General features: G+C 39.2%; 1 protein-coding gene across 2 annotated transcripts in view; it reads right to left on the reverse strand.

Annotated features, from left to right (window-relative positions):
• The window catches only part of LOC121300595 (xylosyltransferase 1-like), a 45,550-nt gene extending 32,922 nt beyond the window's left edge, over positions 1–12,628 (reverse strand). The window contains exon 1 of one of the 2 annotated variants that reach the window (XM_041229201.1): positions 12,276–12,628. In XM_041229201.1, coding sequence (XP_041085135.1) covers positions 12,276–12,557 — 282 coding nt within the window. In that variant the 5' untranslated portion in view covers positions 12,558–12,628. The remainder of the gene's footprint in view (positions 1–12,275) is intronic. The other variant, XM_041229199.1, reaches the window with a different exon arrangement.
• Positions 12,629–16,874: the final 4,246 nt, after the last annotated feature.

The raw sequence follows: 16,874 nt of genomic DNA on the forward strand, positions 1-16,874 counted from the left end.
CTAACCCACCAAACTCCTCAATTGTGATTATTGGCTCCAGATCTCATTCTCAGTGCAGTGTGATCTCAGACAGGGAGTGGAAATTCTCAGTCTGGACCAGAGTTAACAGCAATACATCTTTGTGTGTTTTCCCAGCATACCCCACTCCTAGAGAAGCCTTGTTATACCAGCTGTGTAAACACTGTGTTCATCTGCTCCGATATATGGAGAAATCAAGCTGTAGTCTTTCTGGGTTTTATTGAACATACACACATTTACCCAAAATACCCAGTCAGACGTCTGTCCATCTATCGACACTCCCAGTCCCTCAGCTTTGCCCACTAAACCACTGCCTCCCAGTTTCTCAGCTCCCACCACAAGACTATAATTCCAGTGCTGTCACTGTGAAGACAAGCCTTGATTGCTGCTAATGATAAAACCACGAGTAGCAAGAGGTGCACAGTCACTTATCAGTGCTGAAACATCAGTTTTCCAGGGAGCTGAGTGGATTAATTATGTTTGAAACAAGAACAATATATGGATAGCTCAATTTCCCAAAAAGTTGTACATTTAAAAAAAAAAAATTTTTAAACAATTACAAATTGACCTGGGCTACAAACAACACTAAAGTAGGCACATTATCCAAATGCATTTGCCATCATTTACTCTGTTTTGTTCCGATTATGGAGCATTTCACATAATTAAGGCGTCACAGAAAATACATGTGTATCGCCAGTATGGTGTTTGAAAAGCAACGGGTTACAGTTGTAATTTTAGTTTTGTAAGCCATTCCACGGCATTTGAGGTCGCTGCGTGGAGTCCACTTGTTCTGGCAGAATACGCGTATATTAAGATGATTCACACCGCATTCTCAGCTTGACGAGTCCCTTTATGGAAGAAATATCCACACCTCCCACTGTCGTCGGCACAAGGAGAAACCAGATTGTTCCTTTGTCGGATTTTCGATAAGGTCGAGGCATGTGTACAGAGTGGCCATCTCGACTTCAGACGGGAGGGTGGTGGGGATTTTATGTCGGATCTTTCCAAGATCTTCTTATACTCCCTAAGTGTTGCAGAGTCACGTCGGATGCTCGATGTCAGGATGTTCATGTGCACTGGCAGCGATGTGATTTTAGGGAGCCGCTTCCCACACACAGCTCAACGTTATGCCTATACCATGTGCTGGTGTCAGTATGCAAGGCAGTCAGTCAAGGTGGCAGGGAATGAGAATTCACATGAATGACCCGTGCCTAGATAACAGAGCCTTTGTATCCAGGGCAGCATCAGGGTCAAAATTACATTAGCCTGCAATCCAAGTTCAAATAAATCAAACTGAGCAGGAGTTCTACTTACAGAGTAGAGCACAGAGGTTGTGTGTCTGAGTCTCGGGCTGCCGAAGGACAGACAGTCCCAGACAATGTCAGTGTTTTAATTTTAGCATGGTACATTATTTAAAAAGTACAATGATTTATTAATCTTACGTTATAAGGTCAGCAGTCAATGAACAGTTAAATCACACCAAGCCAATGTTGCACTAAGTAGCCTGGAAACCTGTAGGATTGAAAGGAATTACGCTAGGGATTTGAGTAGATTTAGGATTTAGGGCTGAAAAAACCACTGCTTCCCTCTTACCTGTCACTCCACTTCAATCAGAGAAGATGGAGGCAATAGCGCTGGTCGATTACCATTTAATGCCTGATCTCAAATTGAAAATGTTTCCAGCAGTTACTGCTCTCTTGCCTTCTATTGAGAGGCACAGACTGCAACTGAGCATCCACCCTGAAGCCAACTGTGGTTGCAAATAGGAGAGGAATGGAATGCACTTAGTCAGAGTACCTCGTCGTTTTGGACATTTGGACATTCAGTGCTACAGCACAGTATATATGTAGTGTTTGGTTACAGGTATTGTATTTAAAACAGTAAAGAGTTTGAAGTTATTCTGTAAAGCTTTGGCTTGTTAAGCAATCTAATAAAAATCACTATTAGAAAAAATGAACAATGCATCATTCAGTACAACAGTAAGACATGTCCACCACTATGACTTCATTTTAACCCACTGACGTGCTGCAAGGGAGCCATTCAATGCAAAATATTGTTGTGTCCAAGCAATGTATTAACTATTGAATGTTTCTTCAAAGAAACATTTAATAACAAATGCATTTAAGTGTGGTTTACTCTTTGAATGACTGCAAGACTCTTTACAATTCATTTTATAAATGCAATTCATTTTATATATATATATATATATATATATATATATATATATATATATATATATATAGATATATATATATATATATATGAAGTGGTTCACAAAAGCTTGTGCACACAAACTGTTTTAATCACAGAAGTGCCTGCACTACGCAAGAGGAGTGAGGCAACACAAGCAGGTCTACAGATTGTAAGTCATGCATCAACCATGCTGATGTCTCCAAGGACACCCTGAAGATGTTAAATCTACGACATTTTTAAATAAACCCAACACCAGCCCTGCTACGTCATTTCCTGTGAAAAACAACAAACTGCCACAAGGTTTTGTGAACGGAGCCCGCTAGACCCATTTCTCCTGACCGGGCTGCCATACTCAATTGCCCTCATCTGTGCTTTTCTGGAGATTAGCTTCATGTGCAGTATTATAGCCACACTTATTAGTTTACCATGTTTGCTCTTATCCTTATCCTGTAGGATACTTTGTCTGACCTAATCCTGTTCCTGCCACCTGGAGTACATATAACTGAGCAGTTTAATTTATTAGGAATATAATAATGATCTGTTTTGGGAGGGAAGTTAAATTGCTTGGTAGAATGCATCACTTATTATAAAGCGCTCAAAGGAATCTGATTTAAGATTGCAAAAGTTTGCCTGTCAAGATCTTTAAAGAGTTAGGCAAGAAGCATTGACCCAGAATAGACCAAACTCTGGCATCCTTGAGGCGTTCCTCCCATAAACTGAACTTTCTTTAAAAATTATTTTTCGGAAATGTAAAAAGAAAAAACTGTTTGGATGAAACCTACATACCGGCAGGGTAGCGGAATGTCCAAATCCTTCAGTGCACACTGCGCATGTTTGTGCCACTATTCTGCAGCCCTACATGCCAATATTTATTTCTGGTTCAGTCACTTTTGTAAACCACTATCATTATTACCCCCATAGAAAAAAGTACTGTTATATAAACCGAACACAAACACCTGTCATACCTACAAGGCTATTCATTATTTCTGAAGGGGGAATGTCATATTAACAGTTTTACATACATTAATACTTTGATCTAAATAAACACTTTTACAAAACACCCCCGGTCTCAATTAGGATTCACAGTACTGTAAATCATTTTAACATTCATGCAATCTGCAAGGTTTAACAGCATCCCACAGACCCCTGCCTTCTGTATGCTTTATAGTTCATTACCAAAGAAATCACATTACAGATTAGGAAGTAGTGTAAGATATCTAAAAAAACAAACACGTTTCCTTTTGGGGAATGGAGAGTTGAACTGGGAAAGAGCAACATAATCAGCAAAATAAAAGATAAGACATCGTTCAGAATTTGTTTTATAAAAAAAGGAGGACAGGAAAGGCTCATTCAGGACATTTTCTTTAAACCTGTACTTGGTACCAGAGATCAGTGAAGTTTTGGAGCAGCCAGTTCTAGCCTTGCAGCTCAATATAACGCATCAAATGCTGTCAACCCTGTTAATAATGATAGAGACAAAGAGAGAGACGGAGCAATGATTCAACAATCAACTGAAGAAACTGAAGAGATGTTTGCGAACTATCCAGGGTGCAGCAGGTGTTCAGATCTTTTATACCTCCCAGTTATAACAGCTCTGTTTATTGTCATAAAACTTGCATGTGCATGTGCGTGTGGGGTAGAGAAGGGTAAGGGGAGTGGCCAACCATGGTCCTGGAGAGCCACAGGGATTTCTGGTTCTCATTCCACCCGAGTTCTTAATTACTTAATTGAACCAATTATTTTCTTCATTGGCCAACACTAACTTATTTTTTTCAGGTCTTTAGCCATTTATGACTAAAAAAAAAGCCCAGTTACTGGTTTCTGATGGACATCACTGTACATCTAATTTACAGCCTTCATAGGCTTAATTAATGGAAGTTTTATGAACATCCGAAGGACATTACAGATGGATGGGATGTAGTCCATTATACAGGCATTAACTGCAAGCTTGGATGAAGCTATGAAACAAATCTGATTAATCTAGCAATACAGTATGACAAAACCTCATCCGATTTAGGCAACCCTAATCAGATTGTGTGCGATAATGCAATAACCTGCAAACACAATGCAAATAAACCGCTTTGATTTCATTTGTCTTCCACTTACGTTGAAAGCGTGTTTGATGCAGTCACCCTGTCTGGACCATCTCAGAAGGGGACAGCCACGTGCCAGCCTCCACTGCTGAGATGCCTGCTTAAGCCTTTAAGCACTCAGCTTGCTCGCCACTACCCACACTATGGACTGCAGCCAACAGAGGGACATGATTCAGCCAATAAGGCTGGCTGATGCTGCTGTTTCATAAGAGGCTGACTGGTGCAGGGATGAGTGGTGTACAATAAAATGGGGTTTAAATATAGAATATGTAGCCCACATAAACAAATGCAAAGTACTAGAGTTGACAAAGCTATGCTTTACTCGCATATATTTGCACTACAGGGAGATTGAATTGCACACCCTGCAATGCTACATTGGGTGCAGATATGCAAATTCCTTTTGAGGTGTTCAGAGACCATCAGGTATCCAGCAGATGGCTAGCAAGATGTTTCCTACAGAAAAAAAAATGCAAAGGAAGAGGACTGTACAGTGCATTAAATCTGACTCGTCTATTATGGTAAAACTGTTTGCCTTTGCATACATGTTAAACCAAACGTTTGCTGCCGTTATTCTGATGTCTTCTGCTTTCAGTTTCAGGTTTAATATATTAAACTTTCCCGGACACGCAGGTTGTTTCTTTGATTGTAACAAAGAAATAGAAAGGGGTTAAAAGGGTTTTCTCGTTTAGTTTTTTCATTATGTTCTTTACATGGGTTGGGGTCCTAACCCCAAACCGTTTGCACAAACTTAAACCCTATTTTCAACTAAGAAGCGTTTACAAACCCAATGCAAGCAGAGCAAAGGCTTAACTTTTTGGCTGTTTGACTGGGTTTTATTTCTTACGATGGTTGGTATGAAAGAAGCTTGAAAATAGATATGTTAACTCACATCCACAAAACAGGTTTCGCTATGTGTTTGTGTTGCTTTTAACAGGATTTGGCACTCAATAGAAACAGTGTCAGATGACTATTAATCATAGCAGTATATTTTTAATAAATAGTGTTCTTAAAATCTACTGGTATTTGTTCATGAAGCTTTGAAATTATTTTCCACCTCTGTGTTAAAAAAAACATGATCTTCCATGTAACTGCATGTTTGACCTGTAGGATGCATTTACCAGTGTGTTGGTAACACACATCACCAACCACAGCAGTCAATACAAAATGAATATGATCAATATCATGAAAACTGATCACATCTGTATGCACTGAAACGCTAGAGAGTGTCCAAACCAAGTTTCATTACAATTGAATTTAATAGCAGTTCTCCAGCTATATGTACATCTCTGCCATACTGTAAGCGTGACACATCTGTTATACTATAAAACCACTGATTTATCATTTGTATACAATTACATATAGGCCTATACATTTAAAATGTAACCAGATATGATCTTATGAAGGATCTGATCACTGACCTGCTCAAGGTGGTTCAAGTGCGTAAAGTGTTAAAGAAATGATTGAGCTATCAGGGGCTTTGATAGAAGCACCTCGCTTGTATTACTGAATCTGAAAATGTCTTTGCAAAATGTCACGAGCCCATCCCTCCCTATAAGGATCTGAACGAATGTCAGCTTGTTGCCCACGAACCGGCGACCCTGCACACCGCAAGCAAGCACCTAAACTACAATGCAAAAGAGCCGGGCTTGTTTGAATGGCTTTAGAGCTTTTAACCTCATCTCATTTCACCAACGGGACTGGACAGAATCCATAACGGCAGTGTATCACACAACACTGCCCCTTACACCAGCAGCACCATGGCTCAGATCAAGAATCTCACAGACACACAGCACACAATCATTCATACAGACACAGATACACTATTCACTCATGCACACACATGCGGTGACAATTCAGACTTAATTTTCCCTTGAAGAGCAACATGGAAAATGACCTTAATTGCAGCTTAAGTGGTTCTAACTGACGGGGTCAAACGACTCATCAGTGATTCATCATCTTCCTTTACATGATGTACATAGCATTGTCATATGTTTCTATCATTTGTAGGTTCTCCAATACTGACTTTGGTGTTTCTAAGCTCCCCTGTGTCAAATTTTGTCCTAAAAAAGCAGTCCATCATGCATTATTATTTTTATGCTTCATACTAAATATAACAAGAATCCAACACAGGTACAATTCTTAACTTTTGCCAAGTTTTCTTCTGGTATTGCAAAATGAAGCCTGCATATGATATTACAATTTCAATAATAATAATAAATAAATAAATAAATAAATAAATAAATAAATAAATAGCTTTTCAGTAATTTCATTTTCTTAACACATTACTCTGCTCTGGAGGCATTCATAAAACACAATTCTGTTTTAAGGGTTTGTTCCTTTTCCCACACGTAAGGCTTTACAGAATAGAACTGTCCCCAGTTAGCCTAATACTAATTCATCCATACCTTTAAACAGTTGATCAACTATTATATAAAATGTGCCACTTTATCAGAGTACCTTTGCAAAGCCATTTGCTATTCTTTGACCTTTAATGCATAATTCTAGACTTTTACAGCAATATTTGTAGCGGCCCTAGGCTTTACCGCTGATGTGTCAAGGGAAACAGGGACATGCATTGTAAACAGAGACAACCACCACCTGCAATACATTTAGAGATGTAAATTATAGAACAGCAGCGGAAGTACCTGATTGCAAAATACTGAAGTGATTAAACTGGGAGACGATGAGCTCAACTGAGCTCAATGAGCAGACTGCCACTGATGGGGATCAAACGATCCCTTGTAAGTCAGCCACTATAATCAGACATATCAATATCAACACAGACACTCACACAAACGTACATACATTATCATACGCGCACAATCACCTAATTGTCATTCAGACAGGAAAAGCATTAATGTTACCCTTTAATCTGCAATTTCGCAGTGCAAAAGCCAAGATAGCAGAGACACTGTTTTATTTGGGAGACAAAGACGGTCTAATTGTGAGCTGCAGAAACTGAGCTCTATTTGTATTCTCACTGTAATGCACAATTCAGGGCTTGCAGCTGATTATTTTAGTTTTTGCCCACCAAGACAGCCCCATAAAATGTGGCATTCTGCACCATATTTATGGGGGAGGGGGGTGGGTCAAAGTTCACATCAGGATACTTGCAATTAAACTGGCATATAAAACAACGGGACAGCTCTACTAGCTTTTAGGAAGAAAGTTGCTTCTTACCAGCTTTGAAACAGTGACAGTTTTTTTGTGCAGTAGGCTATGGTTGTGCACATGTCCGTCTTGTACTTTGCCTCAATGTGTGTGTGCATGTACTTTGGGCTTCTTTGAGTCTGCCACTGTCTAAATGTTTTATGGAAGAAGTTTAGTTTCTATGGATTTAATTTACTTTCTGAGTAATCCATATGCTATTAAATAAAGAGCAAATTTCTATCTGAAAATATGATACCAATCTACATAACAAATTCCCTGTATTAAAACAAAAAGGACTATACTCATAAAACACAACAATACTACCGTTTGGACATTGGTACATGAGTCCTAGACATATTACATTCATGTGTACAATGCAGGTCAAACACTTTTCTTATGACCCTATTGCACAGCTGTGACACATTCACAATGACATCTTAGCTTCTATAGTGATCTGGTACAATAGCAAGGATAATGAGATACATAGATTGGGTTATATAATAATTGTATAGCTCCGAGTAAGGGATGTACCTATTTTTCAAATGTAGTACCCCTATTTATTATTTTACAGATATTTTTGTTTGATAAATTAAGGACACAAAACAGCTACACACTCACAGTTAGTTTTCAAAACCTCTTCATTAGATTTACCTCCAGAATTTAGCAGCATTTTCACGACTTTGCCTGCTGATCGCATTAAACACTTGAAAGTGGGACACTATCCAAATCAGGCTGTGTGCATGTGTGAGTCAGCAGGGCAATAATGACAACATGGCATGAATCACAGCATAGGAGGCATGCAGGCAGACAAGCGAGCGGGGGCCTAAAGACGCATTCCAACATTCGCTGTCACACTTCTCGTCACACTTTATCTGAGCCACCGTGAGGAGGCTGGCACGGATTACACAGGCAGGCAGAGCGTGTGGCGCCCCTCACTGCCAGATTTGCTGGCAACATTTCTACTGTACCACATACCAGAGCACCACTAACTCCTCCACACAGGCAGGACATAGACTGGGTAAGGGGTGGGAAGATGTTATCAGGATGTATCTGGAGAAATGAGCAAAGGGAATTCAAGGGGGAATTTGCCCAAGTGATATAGGCATCTAAAATACTGTAGGCTCTGGTTGAAATTCTACCCAAAACTCATCACCACCCCACTCCAGCACAGGGACACAGGGTATACTGTATGCTGTACACTGTGCTGGGTGCAGAGGCAGGTTTTATTAAGCTTTTGCTTAGGGCAGCTCCATGAAAATGGTGTGTCTATATATCAGATTAATGGCAGAGCCAATATTGTTTTGTGGTGGTGTAGGTGTATGGGTCTAACATAATACACAGAAGTTTGATTATCAGAAAGTCTGGTATTTTGGATGTATCCCAAGTTTGCACATTGTCTTTCTGCTAAAAACAAAAACAACTGGCATGGAACAAAAGCTTAGAAAATGTATCACAGTGCCCCTGCTCAGTGCTTTAGTGCCAGCTGTGGTAGAAACAGAAAGAGAGAATTTGGTTCTCGTGCATAACGTCCCCCTTTTATAAACAAGCAGCGTACACTTTTCACCGAATCAATAGAAAGCCATGTCCTTCTCAGTCATTCAGTACCTGTGTTTCAGGAAAGTGCCTCTGCCACTCTCACTGTCTCGACCAGCACAGAGAGTTAAAATTCTCGTGAAGTGAAACTTGTAAATGAAACGACTATTAGAAACAGACCTCCAACTTCCACACTAGAGCCTTAAGAACCAATGCCGAGCAATTTCACAGCACAGTAAAATAAACAGCAAAAGTGAACAAACTGTATTCCCATACTTTCTGCAGCCACCTATTAAGCGCACACAACAGCCCAGCACTATTAATACTGAGCAACTGAGAACCCAGTAGTTCACTGCTAAACTTACATACATTCACCATCTTCCACACCGAGCCCAGTGCTCAAACTGGGGAGCTGTTCAATGCTACCAACTCCCAGACCTCTCTCTAGGAAAAAATCCCACCGCAAAATGTAGCCGGAAGCTCCTGGTCTCATCTGCTGACACTTACCCTGATGATGAAGAAAACTTGCAGGACTGCAGGGAGGGAAGACGACTATAGGAAGGATGTAAAACTTTAGGCTACCAAGCTCATGTTTGGTTATTAGTAATACTCACATTTCTACAGTTGAAACGTTTGCCTTCAGTTTGAAATTGAATTTGACATTTTGAATATGTTGAAGACTGTGTGTCATATCTCATTTCCTACTATCGCTAAGATATAACTACATTCCCTGCCAGAATTATCCTCGAGTTGACAGAATGACAATCTTCCAAATCTTTACGCGGCTTCATCGCTATATTTTAATGTTATCCTTGAAATGTCTGCCAGTCATCAGAAATTACCACAGAGTCGTCACTATTATTTACGTTATAACTGCTGTGTTTATAAATAGATTATGACTGAACACAGCTGTACAGTTATTTAGAATAACAGTAGAAACTGAATTTCTATGGCAACACTCTCAGTTCTCAGAAGCAGGAGACTCAGGTAATTGAAGTTGCACTGAATAGCATTTCCAGGCTGTATAAGCATAGAGCATGAAATGTGTTTGGATAGCCAAGGTTCAGGCACTTCAGCAGCAGTGATCTGATCTCAGTTAACACATTCATGTCCAGCACTTGTCTGTAACCAATTAGTGACAATTCACTCATTTGTCTCATGTGACTAGAGGCACGCTTTGAAAAACAAGAGGATTCTCAGAAAACAGATTAAAATGTATTCAAGTGTGCAAAATGTTAAATCCGGGAGAGGCACAGCAATGCAACAAATCACTTGAAACATGCTTTACAATGACAGTGCAGGTACAAAATACGAACAGTGTGCACTGGTTAGAGAGTCTGCGGAACTGGAGCACAGTGGAGAAGTAGAAAAGGGCAACACTGCCTATTAAATAAAACCATATATAACAAAACACCATTTGACTCCCTCTCCCTTGGATTCTAACTACTTTCTGGCCTTGTCCCGCGCTAGCTACAGGCAACCCACAGTGAGAAATACTAGATCTTCAATCCAGCCACCATAGCTTTTTGGTGGTTAGTTTGGATTTAACATACAAGCAAGGGAAATACTTATCTTATTTCATGACTCAGTTCTGAGCTCAGTCCAAGGTTAAATAAATTGATATTTCTGGAGCAGGCAGGTACCTGGGAATTGCTCCAAGTATAAACCCTATTGCTTAAGTTAGCTAAATGCATCCCAAATTACTAAACACATACTCCCTGGAGTTTTCAGCATTCAATTACATCAATTTCTTTTTTTCTACAAGAGACACCCTTGTCTTCTTTTAACAGTATTTAAAACAGATGCCCGGGAGCTTGTTCACTCTATAATAAAGTGGCGTGTCAGATGTTAACCGATGGGCGATAATAATTCATCTGTATTTCATTTTACTTACAGCTTGTTAGAACGCTTTTTTGGCTGTTAAATGTGTGATTCTAAGTGTTGCTGGTACACAATTCAACGGTTTTTTTTCCCCTATTATTTTGAGTAAAGAGTTTCAAGAGCGATCACGTCCTCCTCTTAAAACAGACAAACTATTATTAGCCTGGTTTTACATCATATCAGTACTGCTCAAGTGCTTATCACATTATGCGATATCATCGGTCTTTACTCTTTGATTTACGTGTGGGTGTGTTTGGTTCCGTTCCTGATCACTAAATTCTTGTGAATACATAACAATACCCAGCATAGCTTTTAAAACCTTCGTCTCTAACTCTACCAGTAGGTATGAAATACTATTTCAGCTAGACCAACGACTGTTCGTTTTTCAAGCGAACATTGAAAGACGCTATATAACCACACTGATCAGTAGGACCTTGCTGGTTCAGCTACATACAGATAAAAACGATTAAGTTCAAGCCATTTTTAAAATGCAAAACCGCTTTAAGAGGCATGTCTCAGACTGACAAAAAGGCAACTGTCTGCGTCTTTATCACATAGGAAACGACTGGAGAGATATGTACTGAATACAATACATCTGCACTATGTGAGCAGTCCTGTCTATACATGTGAAGGCAAACTGATCAGTGCAATCTGATTTACTGTATAGATCACAATATTGTTGTACAATGTATCCCATTCAAACACAGTTTCACTGCAAATATCTATTAAGCAGCCTTTGCACAGAAATACAGTCGTAGTCTCTAGATACTAAGTGTACTTTTGAGCACCGCGCTTATCAGACATGCATACATTGTATCTTTTGGATTAGAGTTAAAAAAAAAATCGTCTTATTTTTAAACAAAAACAACAGAATCAGTGCATGCGTTCACTATTAAACCATTTGCATCGTCTCCAAAATAAGCTTTTAAATCCCTACTTGTTGTGTACCTATTATTACCAAAATGCACATTTTTAGAATCAGTTGGCTTCATATTTAAAAAAACAAAATCATTATTATAGCATTATGTACCATATACCCAGTTACCAATGTCACTAAACACACGTTCACCGTGTCAGCAATTGCACGGGTTTTCGGGAAATTCAGCCTTTTAAAAATCAATTAATTTAAAATGCAAAGTTTACAGACATTTCTAATATACGTTAATTTCGTAAGCAATTACATATTGTCAGAACATACATCACTGCTGTAAATATAAACCTCCGATTACTTGATACAAACTAACAAGAACGCACTGGATATGTACCTCTGTTGCGGATATATAAATACAATACTAAATACACCCAGAATGGAAATCAGAGGTTCAAAGAAAAAAAAAAACGCATCGCCTCCTAACACTGAAGGCCTTTTTATTTAATTTTTAAATCCCAAGCTTGCGATTGTCTTACCGGCTGCTGCTTGTGCAGAGCAGGTCCCTTTCTTAGCGGAGCCTGGTGGTGGTGTTGCTTATCCCCGCGGTACTCACTGCCGGCTAGGTTATAGTTTCTGCTGCTCCCGACCCCGTCCCGCTTTTCACGGCTGTTGGAGCCGCCGTTCTCTCGGTCTTCGCCCGAGTCTAAGCTGCTGAAGTTCCAAACGATCAGCGTTTGCACAAGCAATACGGTGAGCGCCGCTATCAATGCGGACCGTGAACGGCGAGCCAGCCTGCGAGCGCACGGACCGCCGACCATCTTCACTCTGACCAGGCTAGGTGCAGACAGCAAGCTTTGTGGCTCTGCGTAGCCCGGTCACTGAAAGGAGGAGGGGGGTAAGCTGGATAGCGTTGGTAAGGGTTGGAAGACAGAGAGAGGGAGGAAAGTGAGCCCCCCCGTGGTTGACAAGAGACGTCAGTGTACTGAGACTATGAAAGACGGGACAGAGGTTTAGTAAATGAGATGGACAGACATGTTTGTGTAATGCAGTGCATTTCGGCGACAGGCTGCTACGCAGTGGTTGGGATATCACTGCTGTCTGCTTCACCAATCCGAGGACTGCGCCTTCACATCATCGAGCTGTGCCCTCCAGCTGCCACCAGGTTCGAGATGTACAGCGACCACATCTAAAACAGTTCAGACCATAAAATGAAGGAAACTTGAGTTTATATTACAGCATTAAACTGTATTATGCATTTTAAAAATACACAGGTTTTGTGGGTAGACCTGTGTTGGTTAACTGTGACAGGAATTGAGTGAAATACATTTCCTTTGATATTAGAGGAAAAACAGCCCTATAGAAGGATATTACCACCCCCTGCTTGACAGTAGGTATGGTGTTCTTTTCTTTGTACGCCTCACCAGACGTTCTCCAAACATAACGACTATCAGCGTGACCAAATAGCTCATCACTCCACAAAAAGTTTACCAGAACTGATATCCATCATTCAAATGCCATTCTGCAATTGTTCGTGTGATGTTTTCCTAAGAGTGGCATTTTCCTTGGCCTATGACCACTGAGACCTTCACCATGCAATACCCGACCTGTGGTTGAAATGGAAACACCAGTCCCACTTGCAGACAACTAACTTTGAATATCTATGGCAGTCATTCTCGGATTGCTATTAACCTTCTTCACAATTCTTCTACCTGTTCTTGGTGAAAGAACTGTCTTTCTTCCAGAACGAGGAAGCAGTGTGACAGTACTATGAGTGTATTTCTTGATAATAGAAACAACAGTTGAAATAGGAATACTCAAAAGCTTGGAACTCAATAGGAAGAGTATCCGAACTACTGTTTATATACTAATATTAAAATACGGATTCCTGCCCAAGGTCTATCATAGGTCTATATATATATATATATATAATATATTATATTATATAATATATATATATATATATATAGGTCATAATCTGCAGCTACTGTACTTATATACTCAAATTACAGTCCAGTCACACAATTTTACTCGTATCAATGTACTACACTTTCACTTTATGTTAGTTTTCCATCAACAAGCGCAGAACTGTTGTCCTTACACATGGATGCTTACACATATCATACCACTTTCGGAACAAAACAAACTAAATCAGATTACGAACCACAATTGACTACAACCCCTCGACTACGGAACGTCGTTTTTGTAACTATCTCCTGTTGTTCACGCCATAGACAACACAGGCCGCTGTAACTGCAGTCTTGTGACTGATTATTCCAAGAAACGGCCCATTGGTTTGAGTTAGATGGGATAAGGAAATAGTAGTTAAATATACCAGTGATACGTGAGGGTCTGAAATTCACTGTCGGACTCATAATGAAGGAACAGATCCATCCCCAACTAACACAGGTTTTATTATTATTATTATTATTATTATTATTATTATTATTATTATTATTATTATTATTATAATGTAAGCACCGAAATATATCGTCTAACCATTTGCAACAATGTATGGAAATTCTTCTTATCAGTTTCATGCTAATCAGTTCCATACAGTAGGTATTGTATGATTTATGTGTTGTCTGCATACTCCTGCATTCAAGGCAATGGAGCTTGGTTATTATATTTTTAGATCTGTCTGCCCAGTACAATAACCTCTGTCTATGACAAAAGCAATACGATTCTGTGTAACCTCACTGTGATCGACAGCTTGGCACTCACAGCTTCTGCAGAAATAAATTCATATTAAATCTACTCTTCAGGGTAATCTTTCATCATAAACAAAAGTAATATTGCTGTCCCAATAACCATAATGCAAAACAAGTTATTGCTCTTCAGTTGTTTTGCATCCAAATTGTTTCAAGGTTTTCAAATTCCGGGAATTCATTAGATCAGGTCTGTAGCACCACGAGCGCACATTCCTTCATTTGATTTGAGGGTGCTTATTTGGTTGAAAAACATAAATAATGCTATCTAAACTTGCTTCTTTTTTTTTCCATGGCACGACTGATTTCCATCACGGCAACTGAAGCAGAACTGTTTCTTAAAATATTTGTTACCGGCTGCATTCTGTACCACAGTGCCACCTGCAGCCAGGAATTCACAACAGCGCCTTTGGGGCAAATGAGACATTACCTTTAGAGTGACATACATCAGAGTATTAGGACTCTATGAAATGAATGTTGTTAAATGTAGGCTTAAGACTTTTTTTTTTTTTTTTTTTTTTTTAATCTTGCTTGTGGGCATTAGTTAGATTAGACTGATAGATCTAGCCTGTGGCAAATAGTCAGGCATGGCTTGAAATGTATTAGCAGACAAAAACGACCCCATGTTCATGTTAAGGCAGAAATATCAAATCCGTCTTTATAGTATTACGTATATTCATATATTATGCATATATATATATATATATAAGATCTTCAATATATATAATATATATCTATATATATATTATATCTCTCTCCTAATTATCTCTGGCTCTCTCTCTCTGCCTCTCTCTCCTCTCTACCTCTCTCTCTCTCTCTCTCGCGATACTCCTCCGATATTAGGTCCTAATGGATGTACTTTGTCTTTATACGATAAAGAAAGAGAAGACTTCCAGGGATACCTACATGAACACAATATGCTATTTCTTTCTCTTCTGTTCACAGCGTAACAATTGCAACAGGTCCGAATCCTTTTTTTTTTGTTTGTTTTGCCTTACGAGTCCAAGGAGAGAACAGTCTGTATTGCGTCTTAGAAAATTGGCTTTTTATTTCCTGACATCACCCTTGGCGGGGGTCTTATCTAAGCGCAACAAGACCCCCCCATTCTGATTGATTGATCTGAATCGCTCTCAGTCGCTTGTCTGGATTTACAGAAGTATTGAGTAATATGCAGTGATCTTTAGATGCTTTTGTATGCATCACACAGTCTCAACAAATGTAAAAATGTAAAGGCTTAGTGATTTTGTTAGCCTGCTTATGATTCTAAAAGTCCTAAATACACGCTAAAATAGCCCAGGAGGATAATATCAATATAGCACGTCTCGCGCGTGTTTGTTTTGGACTTGCAGTACTGTTGGATAACACTGGCATGCTTGGTTAAACACACTGTGATATGAGCACATGCATTTTATGAGAAGGAACGACTGGATTCATTAATCGGCTGTTTCCTAACTTTTCCTGAATTTATTGTCCATTTAGATATCACACAAACGCCTATGAGGATGAATTTTAAGACTGAAAAACATAATTATGAACGGATATAAAATCGAATCTCAGCTCGTAATTCTCTTCTTCTCTTTCCCTGGTTTTCAGTTGCCTCAATTCAAATTTATTTTAGGAGTGTGGCCGAAAATTCGTTTTTAATGTTCCTTGAAAAAAAAAAAAAAAAAAAAAAAAATCAACTAGCAGTTACAGCATTTGGCCACCAGGGGTGCATGCTCAATGTATTGATTTAAGTAGCGAAGCCAATGACTGCACAAACATTGATTCAAGCAATAAAAAGAGGCTATTAGCTGATCCATTCCAAATGATCTTAAATGGAAAATCAGTGACACTGAGTTGGCAATGCATTGTTCGATAATGAATTGTTCTGTTATGTTTTCCTGAGGGTAATAAAAGCGAAATGCTGGCAAAATGCTCTCCATTATTGGTGCTAATAAAATTGTTTTATCTTCATCCTGCTGTATGAGAGGAGACCCTATGTGACTGGAACACTTTTCCTGAAGTTGCTTGGTAACCAGGGGAGCCATGCAGTTTGCGTTTGGTTCAAGCAAAGACATCGGTGCTCAGATTCAACCTGTGTTTGTTTTATCACTCTCTGAATGTTGAGAGTTCTCTCAAGAACAAGTACATTATAAACACTTTTTATAGCTGCCGCTTGTGGGCAGGTATGAATTTCTGTAAGAAAATTTCACACAGCAGTATGGTATTTATAGTTCCTGGATGTGCAAACCTCACAGTTTTTCTGGGTAGGGACCTCAATAAAAAACTCAGAAATTACATAATAAGTGTATTTTGTTTGCTGAAATACAATTAATTTGATAATTTGTGGCATTGAAGTAAACTACGCTGGTGACTATTGAATATGCCAAATATTCTAAATTGCTGAAACTCATATCATGGGCAAATGGACATTCTGAGGGTGTAAAA

Source organism: Polyodon spathula, chromosome 26, assembly GCF_017654505.1.
Source record: "Polyodon spathula isolate WHYD16114869_AA chromosome 26, ASM1765450v1, whole genome shotgun sequence".
Lineage (NCBI taxonomy): Eukaryota > Metazoa > Chordata > Actinopteri > Acipenseriformes > Polyodontidae > Polyodon > Polyodon spathula.